The following is a 15,579-nucleotide window of genomic DNA, read 5'->3' as shown; positions in this document are numbered from 1 at the left end:
TCTCTCAAACTTGTTAAACCTGTGATGTGACCTTACATGTAAATTCAGTTCATTTGTAATTGTAGGCTATCATCACATGCATCACCTCACAACACTTTACAGGACTCCAGTCGTCCATTAAAACACGTGACCTAACTTTTTTAGTTTCATTTTCATAGACAAACAAAGGGTGGAGAAGGGAGAACTCTTACTGAGGCTGTTCTGCTGTTCTATCTGCTCCATAATCACAATAATCATGATCTCAGTTAACCCTATTGTACTGATGTGTTTTATTCACCAAATACTGTATGTTTTACAAAGTTCATTCGTCAGTGTGGTTGAATTGTTTATTGTGGTTGTTTTACTCCATTTTCTGGGGTCAAAAGTAAAAATAAAGTTTATAATAATCTCTTTTGCTGCTTTTATCCTTCACCACGCGTTTTAAGAGTTTACTTTTTATTTTATTTTAGTGTTATATTGTCATTTGCACAGTAGAAAACATATGTTTCCCTGACAATGAAATTCTTCCACATCACAAATGCCAGCATAAGAAATATAAAACGAAATAGGCTATATAGAAAGACAATTAAAGAGCAACAACATGATAATGATGATAGCTAATAATAGGAAAATACACCCATATAAAAAGCAGCAACTAAAAGCTAAACACAGATGGAGGTAACAGTTGTAATTGGTAGTAGAGAGTATATTGTCTTATAGGCTACCCTTTAAATGTTTTCTGTATGTTCACTTATTTTATTTTATTTTATTCTATGTCATTCTATTCTAATGAAGAAGAAGAGTTAGGTAGGAACCTTTCGTCGATCCAGCCGGTCGTTTTAAAGCGGTGCACACACGAGGAGCTCACCGGATGTTGACGGACTCACATGTTGCTGTGGAGCTGTTTCACCGTTGTAAGGAGCTTGTAGACAATTTTAATTTTAAACAAAAGTATATATACAGTATAAAAAAGTTGAGTGAACCCAGGATGTCGGCATCGTTGATCAGGAGAGGACTGGAGTTGCTTAGCGACAACATTAAAGGTCAGTTTAGCGTCTTAGCTCGCTGGCTAATTGAGGTTAGCATTGGGTTAACACAGTTGGTGACTCTGAATTCTGTTACACTTTGTTTTTAATTTGTCTGTTGTCGTTTTTGCAGACTAGATGTTGATTTAATTTACATTAAAATCAGAATAACTTACAAGAAGTTGTAAGTTAGTGCGTTGCTTATCAGTGACCCAGGTTCATGTGGGATTAATGTTTAATGCTAAATGTAACTTGTGTTTTAATCTGAAATGTGCAGCTATGTTTATTTATTCATGGTACCTATTCACTGTATTATCCACTGTATTTGTATCACTGCATTTATTGTAGTCAGTATATTTTATCCTACTCTAAAGCCTGACCAGGGACAAAGACTGCAAATTAGCTGAAGCTAGACATCTTATATGCATCACATTTTCCCATTTTTTGTGTCGCAATGTTGTATGTATCCCCAGTTAAATAAACATTAAAATAAAAATGAAATAATATTACCCTGCTTATTAAATGTGGTTTTCTGCTTTCTCCGTGTCAGGTGCTAGTAAAGCGAAGAAGAAGCAGCAGAAGCAGAAGAAGAAGCAGCAGACCCCCAGCTCGGCCACCGTGATGGAGCTGGTGAGCACCAGGAGACAGGGAGTCACCAGGCAGGTCAAGCGGCTGCAGGGACGCCTCGGTCCCGGCAAGAGCAAAGCTACTGTCAAGGACAAGAGGATCAAGTCTGCAGTGGGTCAGTCTGCTCATGGTCCAACACAGTGTCAGGGTGTAGAAGGAAATGCACATGAAAGTAGACTTCTTAAACATAAATAAGCCAGAAGTACAGGTGCATCTCAATAAATTAGAATATCATAGAAAAGGTTAGTTATGTCAGTAAATCAATTAAAAAAGTGAAACTAATATAGATCCAATACAAACAGAATGAAACATTTCATGTCTTTATTTATTCCATTTATTTTCATTGCAATGATTATGGCTTTCTGAAGACCTAAAATTCAGTATCTCAAACAAATTGAATATTACAAAAGACAAATAAAAAAAGTATGTCCATCTATATGCAATCAATACTTGGTTGGGACTGTTTGACTTGAACTACAATTGAAATTTTATCAAGATGCACCTGTATAATAAATTACTCATGTTTATGGTGAGTTTTTGCACCTGTGTATCTGCATTTTTGCACCAAATTGGGCTCTATTATAAATTGATAATCCTACGCTGGCTGCATCATGACGCTCTAAACGTCTTTGTTTCCTCTGGTGTTTGTTGCAGAGGAGTTCAGGAAGAAGCAAGGGAAGAGTCTGCTGAGTGCAAACCTCAAGTATTTCATGGGAACTGGGCACAAAGCAACAGATTCTGACACTTTGAAGGTAAGAAATGTGTTGGTCAAGCTGCTGTTACAGATTTTAAACAATGCAGATGAACATTTGTCTCTGTTTTATGTTCAACTGCAAATATTTTATATTAGTTATTGTCAATTTGTAACATCTTAACCACAGTTTTCTTTACTTTTACCTCATACTTTCTACTGTTTTTCTCTTCTTGGTCAAGATGTTAAATTTAATTTGGTAACTTGCGCCATTTCTCTCGTAGATCCTGAGTCACAACATGGGGAGGCAGGCCAGAAATCGCCCCGTCCAAACCCCCAAGAAGAAATCCAAGGAACCGGAGTCGCTGTTCACAGAGGAGGAGTTCGAGCAGTTCCAGAAGGAGTACTTTGGCAGGACTGTGGAGAAGAAGAAATAAAATGTACACATTTAAAACACAGACACTGCAGCGTCAGAGGAGGCCAGGACTATATTTTGTGGATCGAAGCGGATTTCTGGACCAGGTTGTGTTTCTGGAAGTTAGTTTCACTTCATGTCTCAAGAGTGGAGCAAGAAACTCTGAGGAGAACAGGCTGATGTCGGGATTCAAACACACACTGGAGACATTTGGATTTACACATAATTCATAACTTACATTAGAAAAGATACAGTTACAGTTTATTGAATTTGTTAAATTTTATCTTCATTATTGTAATAAAAACAGGAATACTGATTATTATTTGTCTTGATGGTCTCTTCCAGTCACAGCTCCAACCAGATCAGCCCAGGTTGTGCCATAATTTAATGTTTTTTTTTTTCATCTTGAGAGTGTCACATATTCAGTCTGTCATTCATTCTGGTTATAGCAACAATAAATTACCATGTATGCAGAGTTTTTCAGAATAGATGGTTTTGTGTGATTTTATCCATTTCCACAACTCACAAGGCTATTTCTAATCAAGTCTAACAGTTAAATTAAGTTTCAAGGTTCAAGACTGTTTATTCATATAGCACCTTTAAAAGCAAAGTCTTTTCACCAAAGTGCTTCACAAGCAAAAACCTTAAAGAGGTTTTACACCAAAGTTAAAACAATATGTACATACAAGCAACAAGCAAAAATATTATTATTTAAAACTCAAGGCATCAGATAGAGAATACAAGCAGACCAAACAATTAAAAGCCAAAGAGAAAAAATGGGCTTTAATTTGGCTTAAATTTTCAGCTCCACCTTGCTGCTGCAGCAGAAAATAATGAATGCTAAAGCCTTAGATGCCTTTTCTGTCAAATTCAAATGAAGTTTTTTTTTTTTTCACTTGTTTTCACTTCACTTGTTTAAGTTTTTCATACCAACAGCAGCAGAACCTGTAACAGGTATGCTAATAACAACAATGCAGATGCTTCAATGAAAGCCAGCCAGTTGTGACATGTTGATCATTAGCATGTATAACTGGTTTGAAATCAGGATCAGTTTTCACACTGCCGCTCTGTGAGAGTCAGCGTGAGTGCAGAAAGGAGAGCGACTGCATAAGTTACACTATGTTTCAGGTAAGAATAATTCATTTAGACTGGTGAATTATGTCTTAAATGTGAATTTGCTTTTTCAGGGATGGAAATCTGAGGTGTTTTGCTCTGATACGGTTATGCAGATTCAGAAACATTGGTTAAAAAAAACAGTGACGTGTGGCTTTAATCAGCTTCAGCTCCATGCGCGATATACTATGTAAAGCATGTGTTGTACTGATTTTCTCTTTGTTGTCTATATAGTCCCTTTATCTCTTGGCTGTTTCCAGTGTGCAGATAGTTTTGCTTTGTTCTAGCTGCATTCAATACAATAATCAACATTTAGTCAGTTCCTTAATATTCCCATTTCCCACTATATATCACTGATGCACCTGGATAGCTGCATCACATAGGCTTTTCATTAGTGTCATTTCTCTGTCAGAAATTATTTGTTGTGTATTTAAGAGGTTTTGAACGACAAAAACATGATTGTTTGTGTTAATTTAGTTTGTTGACTAAATCCTGAAATCCTCCAATAATCCAAACTTATACTTGTGACCATGTTTATGCACTTTTCTGACCATATTACCGCAAGGAATTAATGTGATTATTTCCATAGCTCTTATATGATTTCTGACTGATATTCACTTTCTAATTATTAGTTATATGAACCTGGTAGAGGTTGTTGTGATGAGCAAAAGTGAAAGGAAAAGTGCTTAGATGTGATCAAGCTTGTCTGACGTGCTTGGCAAGATCACTTGAATTGAACCTCACCTATTTTGATATGGATGACTGCATGAGTCAAGAACTTACTGTTTCATATTTATGGTTTCCTAAAAACAAACAATACAAAGAATTTCTATGGCAGGAATGTGTTTAGTTACACAATGTAGGCGTTGCTTGAGAAAACAGTCATTGCATTTGTAAACTGCAGCTCTATGTGGATAAATGTTGAAAGAAAAAATAGCCCAACTACAGCATGTGTATGCCTCCTCTTCTTCAGGATCCACAGCGTCCAGTCCCAAAGCCAAGGACACATCACCCTCAGGACAAAACTGACGACAGTGAGACATCTGCGCTCCTGTCTCCCACAAAATGTTCAAAGGTTGGTGCTCAGTAACGTACAGAATGAACTCAAACCTGTCAGTCCACTCCAAATGAAGTCTGCACAAAAGGTTTAACAAACCGACAATGGCTGAAAGCAACAAAACTATATCTGTAATTTGAGATTTTAACATTCAACTGAAGATTCATAATTAAAATTCAGAGTAATGACATCATTTTTATAAGAATTGTGGTGTTTACACATTTCTTCATTTCAGTAAAGAGCATTATTTTACATTTCCATACAGTGCAACACATTCAAACTGACATCTAGAGACATCTACAGGTTGTACAGTAACTGTGTGTTTGTTTCTCACAGTAACACTGTCATCTTTCTACTTAAACTCAGGGAGGCTCGGTGCCGTCAACTCCTCCACCGGTGTCGCCAAAGACGGTGACTGTTAAGAAAATTCCAGGAGGAAGTGAAACCGGCACCCCGCAAATGCTAATGGTATATTGTCATTTTATTTTGAAACATGATGTGGTACAAGATCTACTCATTAAAAAATGAGACATTTTCTCATTTCAATTTGTCAACTTGGTATTTTAGTTGAGTCATGCAGATTCTGTAGCTGGAAAAAGCCACGGGAATTCCAATAAAAGAGAAGAAGGAATAGAAAAAAGTTGGTGGTTATGTAGAAAAATAAACATTTATGTTTAAAGGTTTGTCAATAATACAAAAAAAAAATACTCCAGACTATGTTTTGAAATGTGCATTTTTGCAAAAGTTGATACTCCTCTGAAATAAAGAAAGTACAATTATAACTTTTTAAAATCCCGAAAACTAACAATAAAAGATAACAGTAGGACCACAACAACAGAAAGCACATTGTGTGTCACACAAGCAGTATTGTCTAGTTATGTTCTTATTGTTGTGTGCTTTAAAAAAAGTGGTGTCATCATAACAAGTGTCATGAGGCTTACACTCAATTGCAGCCTTATGTAATTACACAATGAAATCTATTCAGACAGGACAAAAACACCCAAATCCTTAACCATATTATGAACTCCTGCTCCACCAGCACCATCAAATCTAAAGATCCTGCATTTAGATTTTCTAACAATAATGCATCAAGAAAGCGACAAAAGACAGAAAATTATCAATCAGGTAGAGCACAGACTTCGTCATCGTGGAAATCTTTAACTCCTGGCGGCTGCAGATCCTGAATTTACAGTTAGACTAGATATATTTTTGTTCTTTCACCTGTTTAAACTGGACATCATTTATTCTCAGGTGATCCCTCTACAATCAAACACTGGTTACCGCCCAGCACTACCTTTTCGGCTTCCCCCCTTTCCTAAAACGTTTGACGTTGAAGATGAAATTGTGGTAAATTTATACAATTTTTATTTATCCAGGAATACACTGTCTTTTTTGTTGTTGCAATGTTAACAAACGACTCTTCATCCTCCTCCATCCAGGAGGATTCAACCTCTCTGATGAAATGGTGGGAGGAAAAGAAATGTGAGTGAGAAAAGCCGTTTGAAAATATTCTTGTTCCCAGTGAGTGTTGCATCTTTCTGTTGCTAAACTACAGTTTCATTTACCTGCAGCCTGGGAGTCACTCTGCCAAGACCTCAAAGACCCAAGGGAGTAAGTGAGCCTTTTTAAAACATCATATACTAATGCGAACATGATCAAAATGACAATTCTGGCATTCTAATGTGTTGCACAGTTTAATTTAGCATGTTAGCATGCTAATATTTTCTCATTAGTAGTAAGTACAGAGCTCACCTGAGGCTCATTAGTTTATCAGGTGTTTTGGTCCTAAGTTTTGGGGTCTGAAATACCATGAAAACCCAACAGCAATTGATATTTGTTGAGGCATTTCACTAAAAGCACCACTTGGGGTACTTCCATCGTCAGCAGGATTGATTCTCTACCACAACAATCCTTCAAGTTGTTGTTCTTTCACTCAGATAATCAGGTCTGGACCAGCTAGAGTCTGAGGCTAGTACGGTTAAAACACCTTGCCAGTTTGAACCATCGTTCTTGTGCTTGGATGCATGTTCAGTTGTAAAGATCTAACACACTCCTCTTATTGCAGAAGGACTTTGATCAACGTTAAAGCTCAACACCTCTACAAGGCCATCAACATGTACATCCTCCTGATCACTGAACATGGCGCCAACCTGAAGGAATACACTTCAGAGATGCATTGCATCGCCGACAAGTTAGACAGGGTAACAAGAAATAACTTCTGATAAACTGCTCAAGTCAGTTTTTAATGTTTCATTCAAAACTCATATGAAAAGTCCATATATTGTCTCTTTTATCTAAAGTATTCAAAGGGGACAAAGATTGCTGGTATCACCGGAGGAGCTACAACAGTGGCCGGAGGTGTGGCAGCAGCTGCCGGGGTGATACTATCTCCAGTGACGCTAGGAGCCTCGCTGGCCCTGACAGCCATCGGTGTGGGTGTGGCTGCAGCCGGCGGCGTCACTGGTGCAACAGCAGCCATCACCAACAAGGTGAACAGACATGAAACACGAGGCTTCAATTGTTTAAACTATATAGCATGTATTTTTTTAAATTATCTTACTTCTTTTCTGTTGCACTTTATTGAATTGTATTATATTCTTCTTTAGTTGTTAGTACGGTATATGCAAATTATCTTACCTTGCTTTAATGCATACTGCAAGTCTGGTCACTTTTCCGCTACTTTGCTAAACCTCCTCCCGGCTGTGTGCATTTGTTTTCAACGAAGCTGGCAAGAACTCAATCCTTCCAACATTAACTAAATATCTGTAGCACTATAAGTAAACACAAAGTAGTCTTAACAGTAACCCTTTCATTTACAGGCCACTAATTACATGATAATGTCAAAAAAAAATTGCCAAGAAATAACAATTAATTGCATCATAATGTCTAGAAATGGTGGTCAATCTCATAGTAGTGTTGAGAAATATAGCCAAGAAATAAGGATTGATTGTGTAGAAAAAAATTCAGGCCTTTCCCAAAAAATCCAAAGCATGAAAAGCATGTGTAATCTTTTTCCTTTATGTAAAACATGACATTACTCTGAAATTGACCATTATTTCTAGGCTGTTTCTTGACATTATCACATAATTAGCGGCCTGTAAATTAAAGAGTTACCATTTTAACTTTTTCATCTCTGCTCTCCCAGGTGAACTTCTCCCTTGACAGGCAAAAAATCGACAAGTTGCTCCAGGACTACAGGGACCTCATGAAAAAGGTCCTCGACTGCTTGAAGTTCGTCAATGAGGGCATGTTGCAGCTCAAGCAGCATGATCTGTCCACTCTGTGCGAAGCGAGGAAGGATTCAGAGCGGGTGGCCAACATGGTAAACCTCGCTGCTACAGGAGGGGCAAGTGCCAGGGCCTTGGAGGCAAACAGTAAGGCATTTGGGCAGATTGATGGCTTTGCCCTCGCCTTGAATTTCTACTACACCAATAACCAGGGTGAGAAGAAGGTGAAAAAAGGTCTTGCATCAAAGTTTGCAATCAAAATCCGCACACTAGCAAAGGGGCTCGATGATGGATTGGAGGAGCTCATTCAGCTGAAGGAATTGTTCACTGAAGAAAATGAGTAAATGCATGTGATTTGCATGACATATCATGCAAATGCTGATCTTTGCTTTATGGCTTTAATATGTTTGTTTTTATGTATTTTTCATCACATAAGTAATAGTCCACTTTATTTTGCAGCTTTACAGCTTGTAGCTTCAGACTATTTACTTTGACTGGATATAACTGAGATGGTGTGTCTTTCTGTTTCTTCTCTTCCTGAGATGTTTTCTTAAAGTAGGCTAATCAATAGGCTAGTTAAGCATCAGATATTCACGCACTAATATCAATGTTATGTTCATGATTTGTTGATGTGATAAAGAAATGTATGACAGCTTGTAAAAATGTAAACTTTTAATACTTGGAGCTAACCACCAGAGGGCAGTCCAGATCTTGGCCCGGGTTGAGGCATTGTTGGGTTCATGAGGTTTATCCACCAGCAGCAATAAATTTTAAATAAACTTGATGTCCTTACATATCAACAGCTAATACACGACTACATTATTTGATGCCACAAAATGAGAAAGGCTAGAAATACAATTTAAGTGACACATGTGATTGTGATTTCCTTATTACTTTAGGCTGTTAGAACTCAATTGTCCACAGTGCTTAAACCAAGACAAAGCATTTAAATCTAGACAAAAGGATGAGTTCCAGACAACAAGGATTACGTTATTATAAATATAATATATAATGGCATATTACATATAAAAAAAGAATTAAGATTTGTGTCAGGGTGCAAGATAATGTAGGCAAAAAAAGTCAACACGTGTTAAAAGAACTGTTTAAGATCACACTGAATGGGGGACATGCTAAAAACGTGGGAATTGGAACTTCAATAAAATAAATAAAACAAATGCTTATGTAAGACTTGCGATTTTTTTAAAACATTGTCAATTGTTATTACGTAATATATGTTTGAAGTTTGTATTTGACTTCAAAAGGCACATGACAGACCCAAAATAGTGTCTTCCTACTCAATGTTTACATTTTCCGTTTGACCTATATTTGACGTAGGGAGGAAGTCGTGCTTAAAGCTCCATATGGATCTAACTTATCGCTGTTGTAGCCAATCAACGCCGAGACCGGGGCGGAGTGATCGCTGTCGGCTGGCATGGAGGGGAGTTGGCGGTTTGGTTTACTACTACGACTATACTATTACTCATCTGAGCTGGGTTGGCGCTCGTTATTGTAATTGTAAATCACCCACACTCACTGTTGTTAAAACGGAAACTCCTCTCCTCTCACCCACCCACGCCAAGCTTGCTATGCTAACGCCCTCGTCGTGGAGTGGCGAGTGGCACGCAGGGCGGAGGAATACACTCGGCGGTGCTTCGGCTCAGTACAAAACCACCAGTGACTCCCTCCGCTCGCTCTTCGTTTCCACAACAGACACATACAACACACAGACACAGGAATATCGGCTCTCCTCCTCCGTGCTGGTTGCTAATCCCGCGCTAAAATGGCAGTCTAAAGGCGTGCGGCGGCTACCCTTGCAGCGGCAACAACCCGGCAGTGCAACGGCTAAGTGCACTGGCTATTTCTGGCAAAATGGCGTAAGTATTTTTATTTTTATTAACGTTAATTTTTTTTAAACTCCTGTTGTCCGGTTTCTAACGGTTTGGAATGTTTAGCTCGACCGTTGGTGTAGATAAAAGTTGACAGTTGACCTGTTGAGCAAACGATTTATCGCATTTAAAAGTGTGTATTTTATTTTATTATTATTCTTTTAAAGAGGACTGGCGATGAATTTGACAGCTGTGTCTGAGCATGTGAGTTAACAGTTGTTATGCCAGTGTCGGATTACAAAGTGCCATCAGCTGCGGGGGAGTCCCATCCACCCAGTCAGTCGGCCTTGTGTTAGTAGTGTTGTTAGCCGTTTTTGTCCTCTAGTTATGTCCAAACTAAGGCCTGCGTTGTTGGCGATGTTTCCAGTTGTGTCAACACACACTGTTGCTCATTTAACGCCCAAATGGATTGATTTCACAACAACTGTCTGTCTTTTTTAATTATTTTTTTATTCGCCCGACATTGGCTGTGTTTGTGTATAAAACTCTTGACAACGTGGCGTGTCCAAAATGGCGCGGATCGTCCTTCCCACTCACTCGCTCACTCTCTCTCTCAGCCCCAGAACAGATGGCGCCGCTCCGCTCTGTTGTGATGCGATGAAAATGGCGGTTGCCCTCCCTCCCTCCCACTTCCACAACGGAGGTGGGCGGAGCCACCGACCCAAAGCATGACCAAATTAGGAAATGTTATCCCCCGGTGGAGGTGGAGGGGGCGGGGCCTTTTGCCATCAAATGCGTTGTGACACTTCTTCAGTAGGAGCAGATTAGCCAAAATTAGCCTCCCCCTCCCCCCCTTTCCTCCTCCTCCTCCTCCTCCTCCCCCACCACGCACGAGACGGGCGGTTTAAAGCCTTTACAGCGCACGCGCACATTAACTAGAAAGTTATAAGCGCTGTTTGTGTCTGGGGTTGTTACAATCTGGAAGTGTATAGCTGTTTCAGTCATTTCTGAATCAGTCTGGAGCCCTGTTGTAATTGTATAAGCATTATGAGGTATGAGCTTTTATATACACATATTATTATAATGTTTATTTTGAGGTAGACAAAGAAGTAGAAATACACAATCAACATGTCAGGTATACAGTATTGGAGGAAAGTACAAGTAACATAAGATCACATTAGAAATTAATTGACAATCAGCAAGATGAGTCGATTAAAAACAGAAACATTTAGTGGTAAAGTAAAATAAGATCAGATTTGGGTTTTTAATCGCCCTAATGATAAAAAGGAGGTAAGATTAAGATTGTTCTGCGTATGGTTTCCATAATGTTTCCACAGGGTTTCAGTATGTTGGTGCCAGCGCTCTGTATTTATGATTAAAATGTATTTAATGTTGTGTTTTACGTTGGTTGTGGACACTGACACTAAACACTCAAAACTTGAGTTGTTTCCCTCCATCCTCATCCCATTGTCTGCTTGTTATCTCCTTTTACCCAGGTCTCTCTCGGCAACCACCCTCAGCTTTGCTGCCGTCGACAGCAGGACCGAACCTCTCGACTTAACGTCGATAACGTCATCGGACTCACCTTTGTTGTTTCCATTCACTCGTTCACGGCTACAACTGACCAGCAGCAGCCATGACACTTTCCCAGCTGGCCTTGGAGGACGTGGAGGCCCTGTACTTAGGTTAGTGTTGTTGATGACACACGTTTCTAAAGCACAACCACAAACAGTCGATGTTTACAGGGAATTGTTGTTGATTACACAGCGTTATAAATCTGTAACGTGAAGTTAGATGTTTATTGACGAAGTCTTTGTCCACAGGGCCCTCGTTTCTGACGGCTGACCCCATGGGGCCCCTTCTGGACCAAGATGAAGAAGAAGCTCTTTCTCCCTCCTCCTCTCTAGAGGGGAAGGCACCAGCTTCGCCCCCCCTCTCTTTCTCTTCCTACGCATCCTCCCTGTCCCCTTACCAGACCTTATCATCCTCCCCGCTCTCTTCCTCCTCTCCACCTCCCTCTCCCTCTCCTCCCACCCACCCCTCCTTGTTCCTGGGAACCAAGGCCGGAGTGGACTCGCTGTCCCTCCCCTGGCTGGGTGCCAGCGATCTGCTCGACGCCCACGTTGGAGCAGATGATGGCAAAGGTGAGAGAGACTTCAGATTTCTTACATGTTTTTAAAAAGCTAACTCTTAGGGGTTGAATTATTTAAAAACAGAGGACGTAGAAGGAGAACAGGCGACTTAAATGGAGTTTAGGGAAGACGAGTGACGGAGTAGAAGTGCAGGTTAAGTTGGAAGCACATTCTTCTGTCAGTGATTTTGTTTCACGGGAGAAACTGAGGACTGAGAAAAGTCTCCAGCGCCGTCGGAGGTGACTGTGAAGTTGGGAATGTTAATTGCTTTCAGGAAACGTGTTATATGGGCAGGTTTTCTGTCAGTGAAGCGTTTTAAAGTTTCCCCGCAGGCAGCGTGTCCTCGATGCAAAACCTCAGCTGAACACTTTGTTCCTTCGTTTGCTCAACACATTTAAAAACGTGCAGTGTTGGTGAACATTTAAAAAGTGAAGGTTTTGTTGTAAGACACTGTGAACAGTCAGTGTAGGTGCAGTGGCCGTTAATGAACATTTATTAATCCCCAGTGCAGGTGTGAACTTGTGCGTCTTGGCGTAACTTCTACGTGTGAAGTTTCCTGCTGCACTGACTGTTCACGTCTCATCTCTCATGTCAGGGTTTAGAAACATTAATTAGTGAGGTCATAATTCATTAAGTTGCTACAAAGACGATGAGCAGGATGATAAATATTTGATATGTGATCAGAAGGGAGCGCCTTGAGTTGTTTGTATCTCTTCTGCGTTTTTATTAAATATTAACGAGTTCATCCTTCGTCAGCAGACGATGCCTTCGCAGGCATGGATTGGATGTCGGAGAAAATCGACCTGAGCGAGTTCGACCTGGATTCGCTCATCGGCTCCTGCTCATCCGACGACTCCCCCGGCTCCCCCGAGGATCTCCTGGCCTCGCTCGACTCCCACATGGATCTGGACCTAGAAACCTTCGACACGACGACCATCCCCCCCGCGCCCGGCGACGGCCTGGAGCTGGGCCTGTCACTGGCCGACATCCCCCCCCTCCCCCTGGAGCTCCCCCCTCCTCCTCCGTCTACCGAGGCCACGGAGACGGAGACTTCTCCCGATGAGGAGGTCGTCGACATGAAGACGGAGCCCCCCTCCCCCTCCCCCGCCTCCCCTCAGGCCTTCACGTTGGAGCTGGGCAGCGAAGTGGACGTGTCGCTGGCGGACGCAGAGAAAACGACCACGTGTCTCGCGCCGGTTCAGACCGCCGCCGCCGTCGCCGTGGCGCCCATCGTGCTGTCCATCCCCACCGCTCACATCGTGGTGGTGCTCACCAACAAAGACGAGCCCCCCCTCGTGTCCCTGCCCGACCCGCCGTCCATCAAAACCTCTCCGCCATCGAGCGACTGCGAAGACGACTCCGGGATCGAGTCGGTCGCCAGCTCGCCGCCGCGCGTCCCCTCTCCCCCACCGACCCCGTCGTCCCCGGCAGCAGCTGGATCCTCCAGGACCAAACCGTACTCCAAGCCCGAGCCCAACGCCTCCCTCTCCTCCTCCCCCTCGGCCAAAGCCCCCAAGGTCAAATCGGCGTCCGGCGCTCCGCGGGTGGTGGAGAAGAAGCTGAAGAAGATGGAGCAGAACAAGACGGCGGCCACTCGCTACCGGCAGAAGAAGCGCGTGGAGCAGGATCAGCTGAACTCGGAGTGCGACGACCTGGAGCGGAGGAACCAGGAGCTGGCGGAGAAGGCCGAGTCCATCAGCCGAGAGATCCAGTATCTCAAGGACCTGATGGAGGAGGTCCGCAAGCACCGCCGCGGCAAAACCGGCCCGGTGGCGTGACGGGGGCGAGGGCCGGCCGCGTTTCTAGCTCCAGAGCTCACATGCAGTTTAAGTTTTTGTTTTAAAAAAAAAAAAGAGATTAGAAGAGATTAGATGAGAGCGGCGTGCGGCGCTGGATGTTCAGGAAAGTCACCGGAGAAAGGATCGGCTTGATGAGAGAGAGAGAAAAAAAAAGCGTCTGTGGAAGTTGAGATTATTAGCGTAGCGTAGTGTCGCGGCAGCGGGGCGGCTGGGAGGTCGTCAGGTGAAGCATCTGTACATGCTTGTCTCCCAGTCCCCTGTTCGATTCCCAACGTGTGCGCCCCTCGCCTCGCCTCACACACACACACAGGAGTCCAAGTCCAAACAGCAGCAGGCAGGGCGCGTTTATTAGTCTTCTTTGTAGATTAGGCATGCTTAAAAAAAACAAACAAAACCAAACCACCGTAGCTCCCGGTAGTCGTCGTAAAAACACATTATTGACCACAGAGAGATCCCCCCGCCCCCCCTCACACTCCGAACACCAGTTAATAGACAGACCCCAGATCAGCTTCAGGATAAAGAAAAGAAACCACCTACCCCCCCCTCTGACCCACTCCCCTTTTAACCCAGTTCTGATCTTCCTCTTAACAGCTTCAAGTCCAGAAAGGGGCCTCATGAATTCTTGATGTTACACTGATGACATGTTTTTTTTCTTTTATTTCTTTATTTTTTTCCATTTGTGTATATAGTTTTTTTTTCCTCTCCTCCTTTTTGCTTTGCCGATTTGTGGCTTTTTGTTATTTAATGCTGGATAAAACTTGATCATGTCTCGTAGCTCAGTCCCTTAGCACAGCAGGTGTTTGGCTTGTAAAAAAAACTGCGTTACTCCTTTTTTTTTTTCTAATAAATATCTATCAGTACTCAATATGTGACATGTGTAGTGTGCTTTTTCCAACTGATATCTAGCAGTAATGATTGGTCCAATTTCAGTCAGTTATTGTACCAACACTTAATAGGTAATAAATTAATAAATAACACTTTTTCATGGATGTTAACACAGAAAGTAAAAGCAGCACAGGTTCAAATCAAATAAATACTAGTTTTAATTTAATTTAACTGCTCAAACATGACAGAAAATGTTTCCTATTATCCATAATTGTGTCTCCTAAAGAGTTGTGCTAACACTTTATAATAGATAACAAATAAATTAACCTTTTTCATGGACATTTAAGAGTTTAAAATCAAAATATTCTGACATAAATCAAACACTATCAATGTTCATGTTCAAACAGGACGTAGGGCTCTTTTTGATAAGAGTATAAGTTTAGGATTGAATAACTACGTTTTCAGACAAAGTGAAATCTCACCACTATCACTAATATATGTAGGTGTTTTATAATGAAATAATCAAAGATCTACATCTACCAACATAGAAAATCAATGTTTGGATGCCACTGAAGTAGAAAAGTTTATTCCAAAAAGCAACTTATCACTTAAATAATGAAAAACAAAAAGAAAAAAGTTGTTTATCATGTTGCAGAGTTGAGCTTCACCAGTATTTACATCCTCCCTGTGTGCGAGTCAGTCCGCTCTTTGATGCGTCAAAGAAATTAAACACTACAAGTGAGAAGAAGCTGCTCGATCAACACGATCGCACTTATTGTGCTGACACTTAATAATAGGTAATAAATAAACCTTTTTCATGGACGTCTAAACATCACAGAGTTTAGTTTAATACGTTTATTTGT

General features: G+C 41.3%; 3 protein-coding genes across 7 annotated transcripts; all 3 read left to right on the top strand.

Moving 5' to 3' along the window:
- The first annotated feature begins 826 nt into the window (after positions 1-826).
- Positions 827-3,053, top strand: rps19bp1 (ribosomal protein S19 binding protein 1). Of its 4 annotated transcripts, none has more exons than XM_085785440.1 (4): positions 827-1,022; positions 1,555-1,746; positions 2,286-2,383; positions 2,607-3,053. In XM_085785440.1, the coding sequence occupies exons 1-4, from the start codon at positions 851-853 to the stop codon at positions 2,757-2,759; spliced, it is 615 nt and encodes a 204-aa protein (XP_085641566.1). In that variant the 5' UTR covers positions 827-850; the 3' UTR covers positions 2,760-3,053. The 4 variants fall into 4 exon arrangements, with proteins under 4 accessions (XP_085641566.1, XP_085641574.1, XP_085641585.1 ...); XM_085785448.1 differs by having other exon boundaries at positions 829-1,026; positions 1,562-1,746; XM_085785459.1 differs by having other exon boundaries at positions 830-1,033; positions 1,584-1,746.
- Positions 3,054-6,975: 3,922 nt separating this feature from the next.
- LOC146992299 (apolipoprotein L3-like) lies at positions 6,976-8,604 on the top strand. Its single transcript, XM_085792461.1, has 3 exons — positions 6,976-7,108; positions 7,208-7,396; positions 8,053-8,604. Exons 1-3 carry the CDS (start codon positions 7,022-7,024, stop codon positions 8,476-8,478), a joined length of 702 nt encoding a protein of 233 aa, XP_085648587.1. The 5' UTR covers positions 6,976-7,021; the 3' UTR covers positions 8,479-8,604.
- A 1,319-nt stretch (positions 8,605-9,923) lies between these two features.
- On the top strand, positions 9,924-14,756 carry atf4a (activating transcription factor 4a). Of its 2 annotated transcripts, none has more exons than XM_085785521.1 (4): positions 9,924-10,008; positions 11,457-11,645; positions 11,784-12,104; positions 12,852-14,756. In XM_085785521.1, the coding sequence occupies exons 2-4, from the start codon at positions 11,597-11,599 to the stop codon at positions 13,868-13,870; spliced, it is 1,389 nt and encodes a 462-aa protein (XP_085641647.1). In that variant the 5' UTR covers positions 9,924-10,008; positions 11,457-11,596; the 3' UTR covers positions 13,871-14,756. The 2 variants fall into 2 exon arrangements, with proteins under 2 accessions (XP_085641647.1, XP_085641640.1); XM_085785514.1 differs by having other exon boundaries at positions 12,849-14,756.
- Positions 14,757-15,579: the final 823 nt, after the last annotated feature.

The sequence above is a fragment of the Trachurus japonicus genome, chromosome 1 (assembly GCF_045865225.1).
Source record: "Trachurus japonicus isolate A0001 chromosome 1, Traja_1.0".
Classification (NCBI taxonomy): Eukaryota; Metazoa; Chordata; class Actinopteri; order Carangiformes; family Carangidae; genus Trachurus; species Trachurus japonicus.
This window is presented reverse-complemented; position numbering and strand designations above follow the sequence as displayed.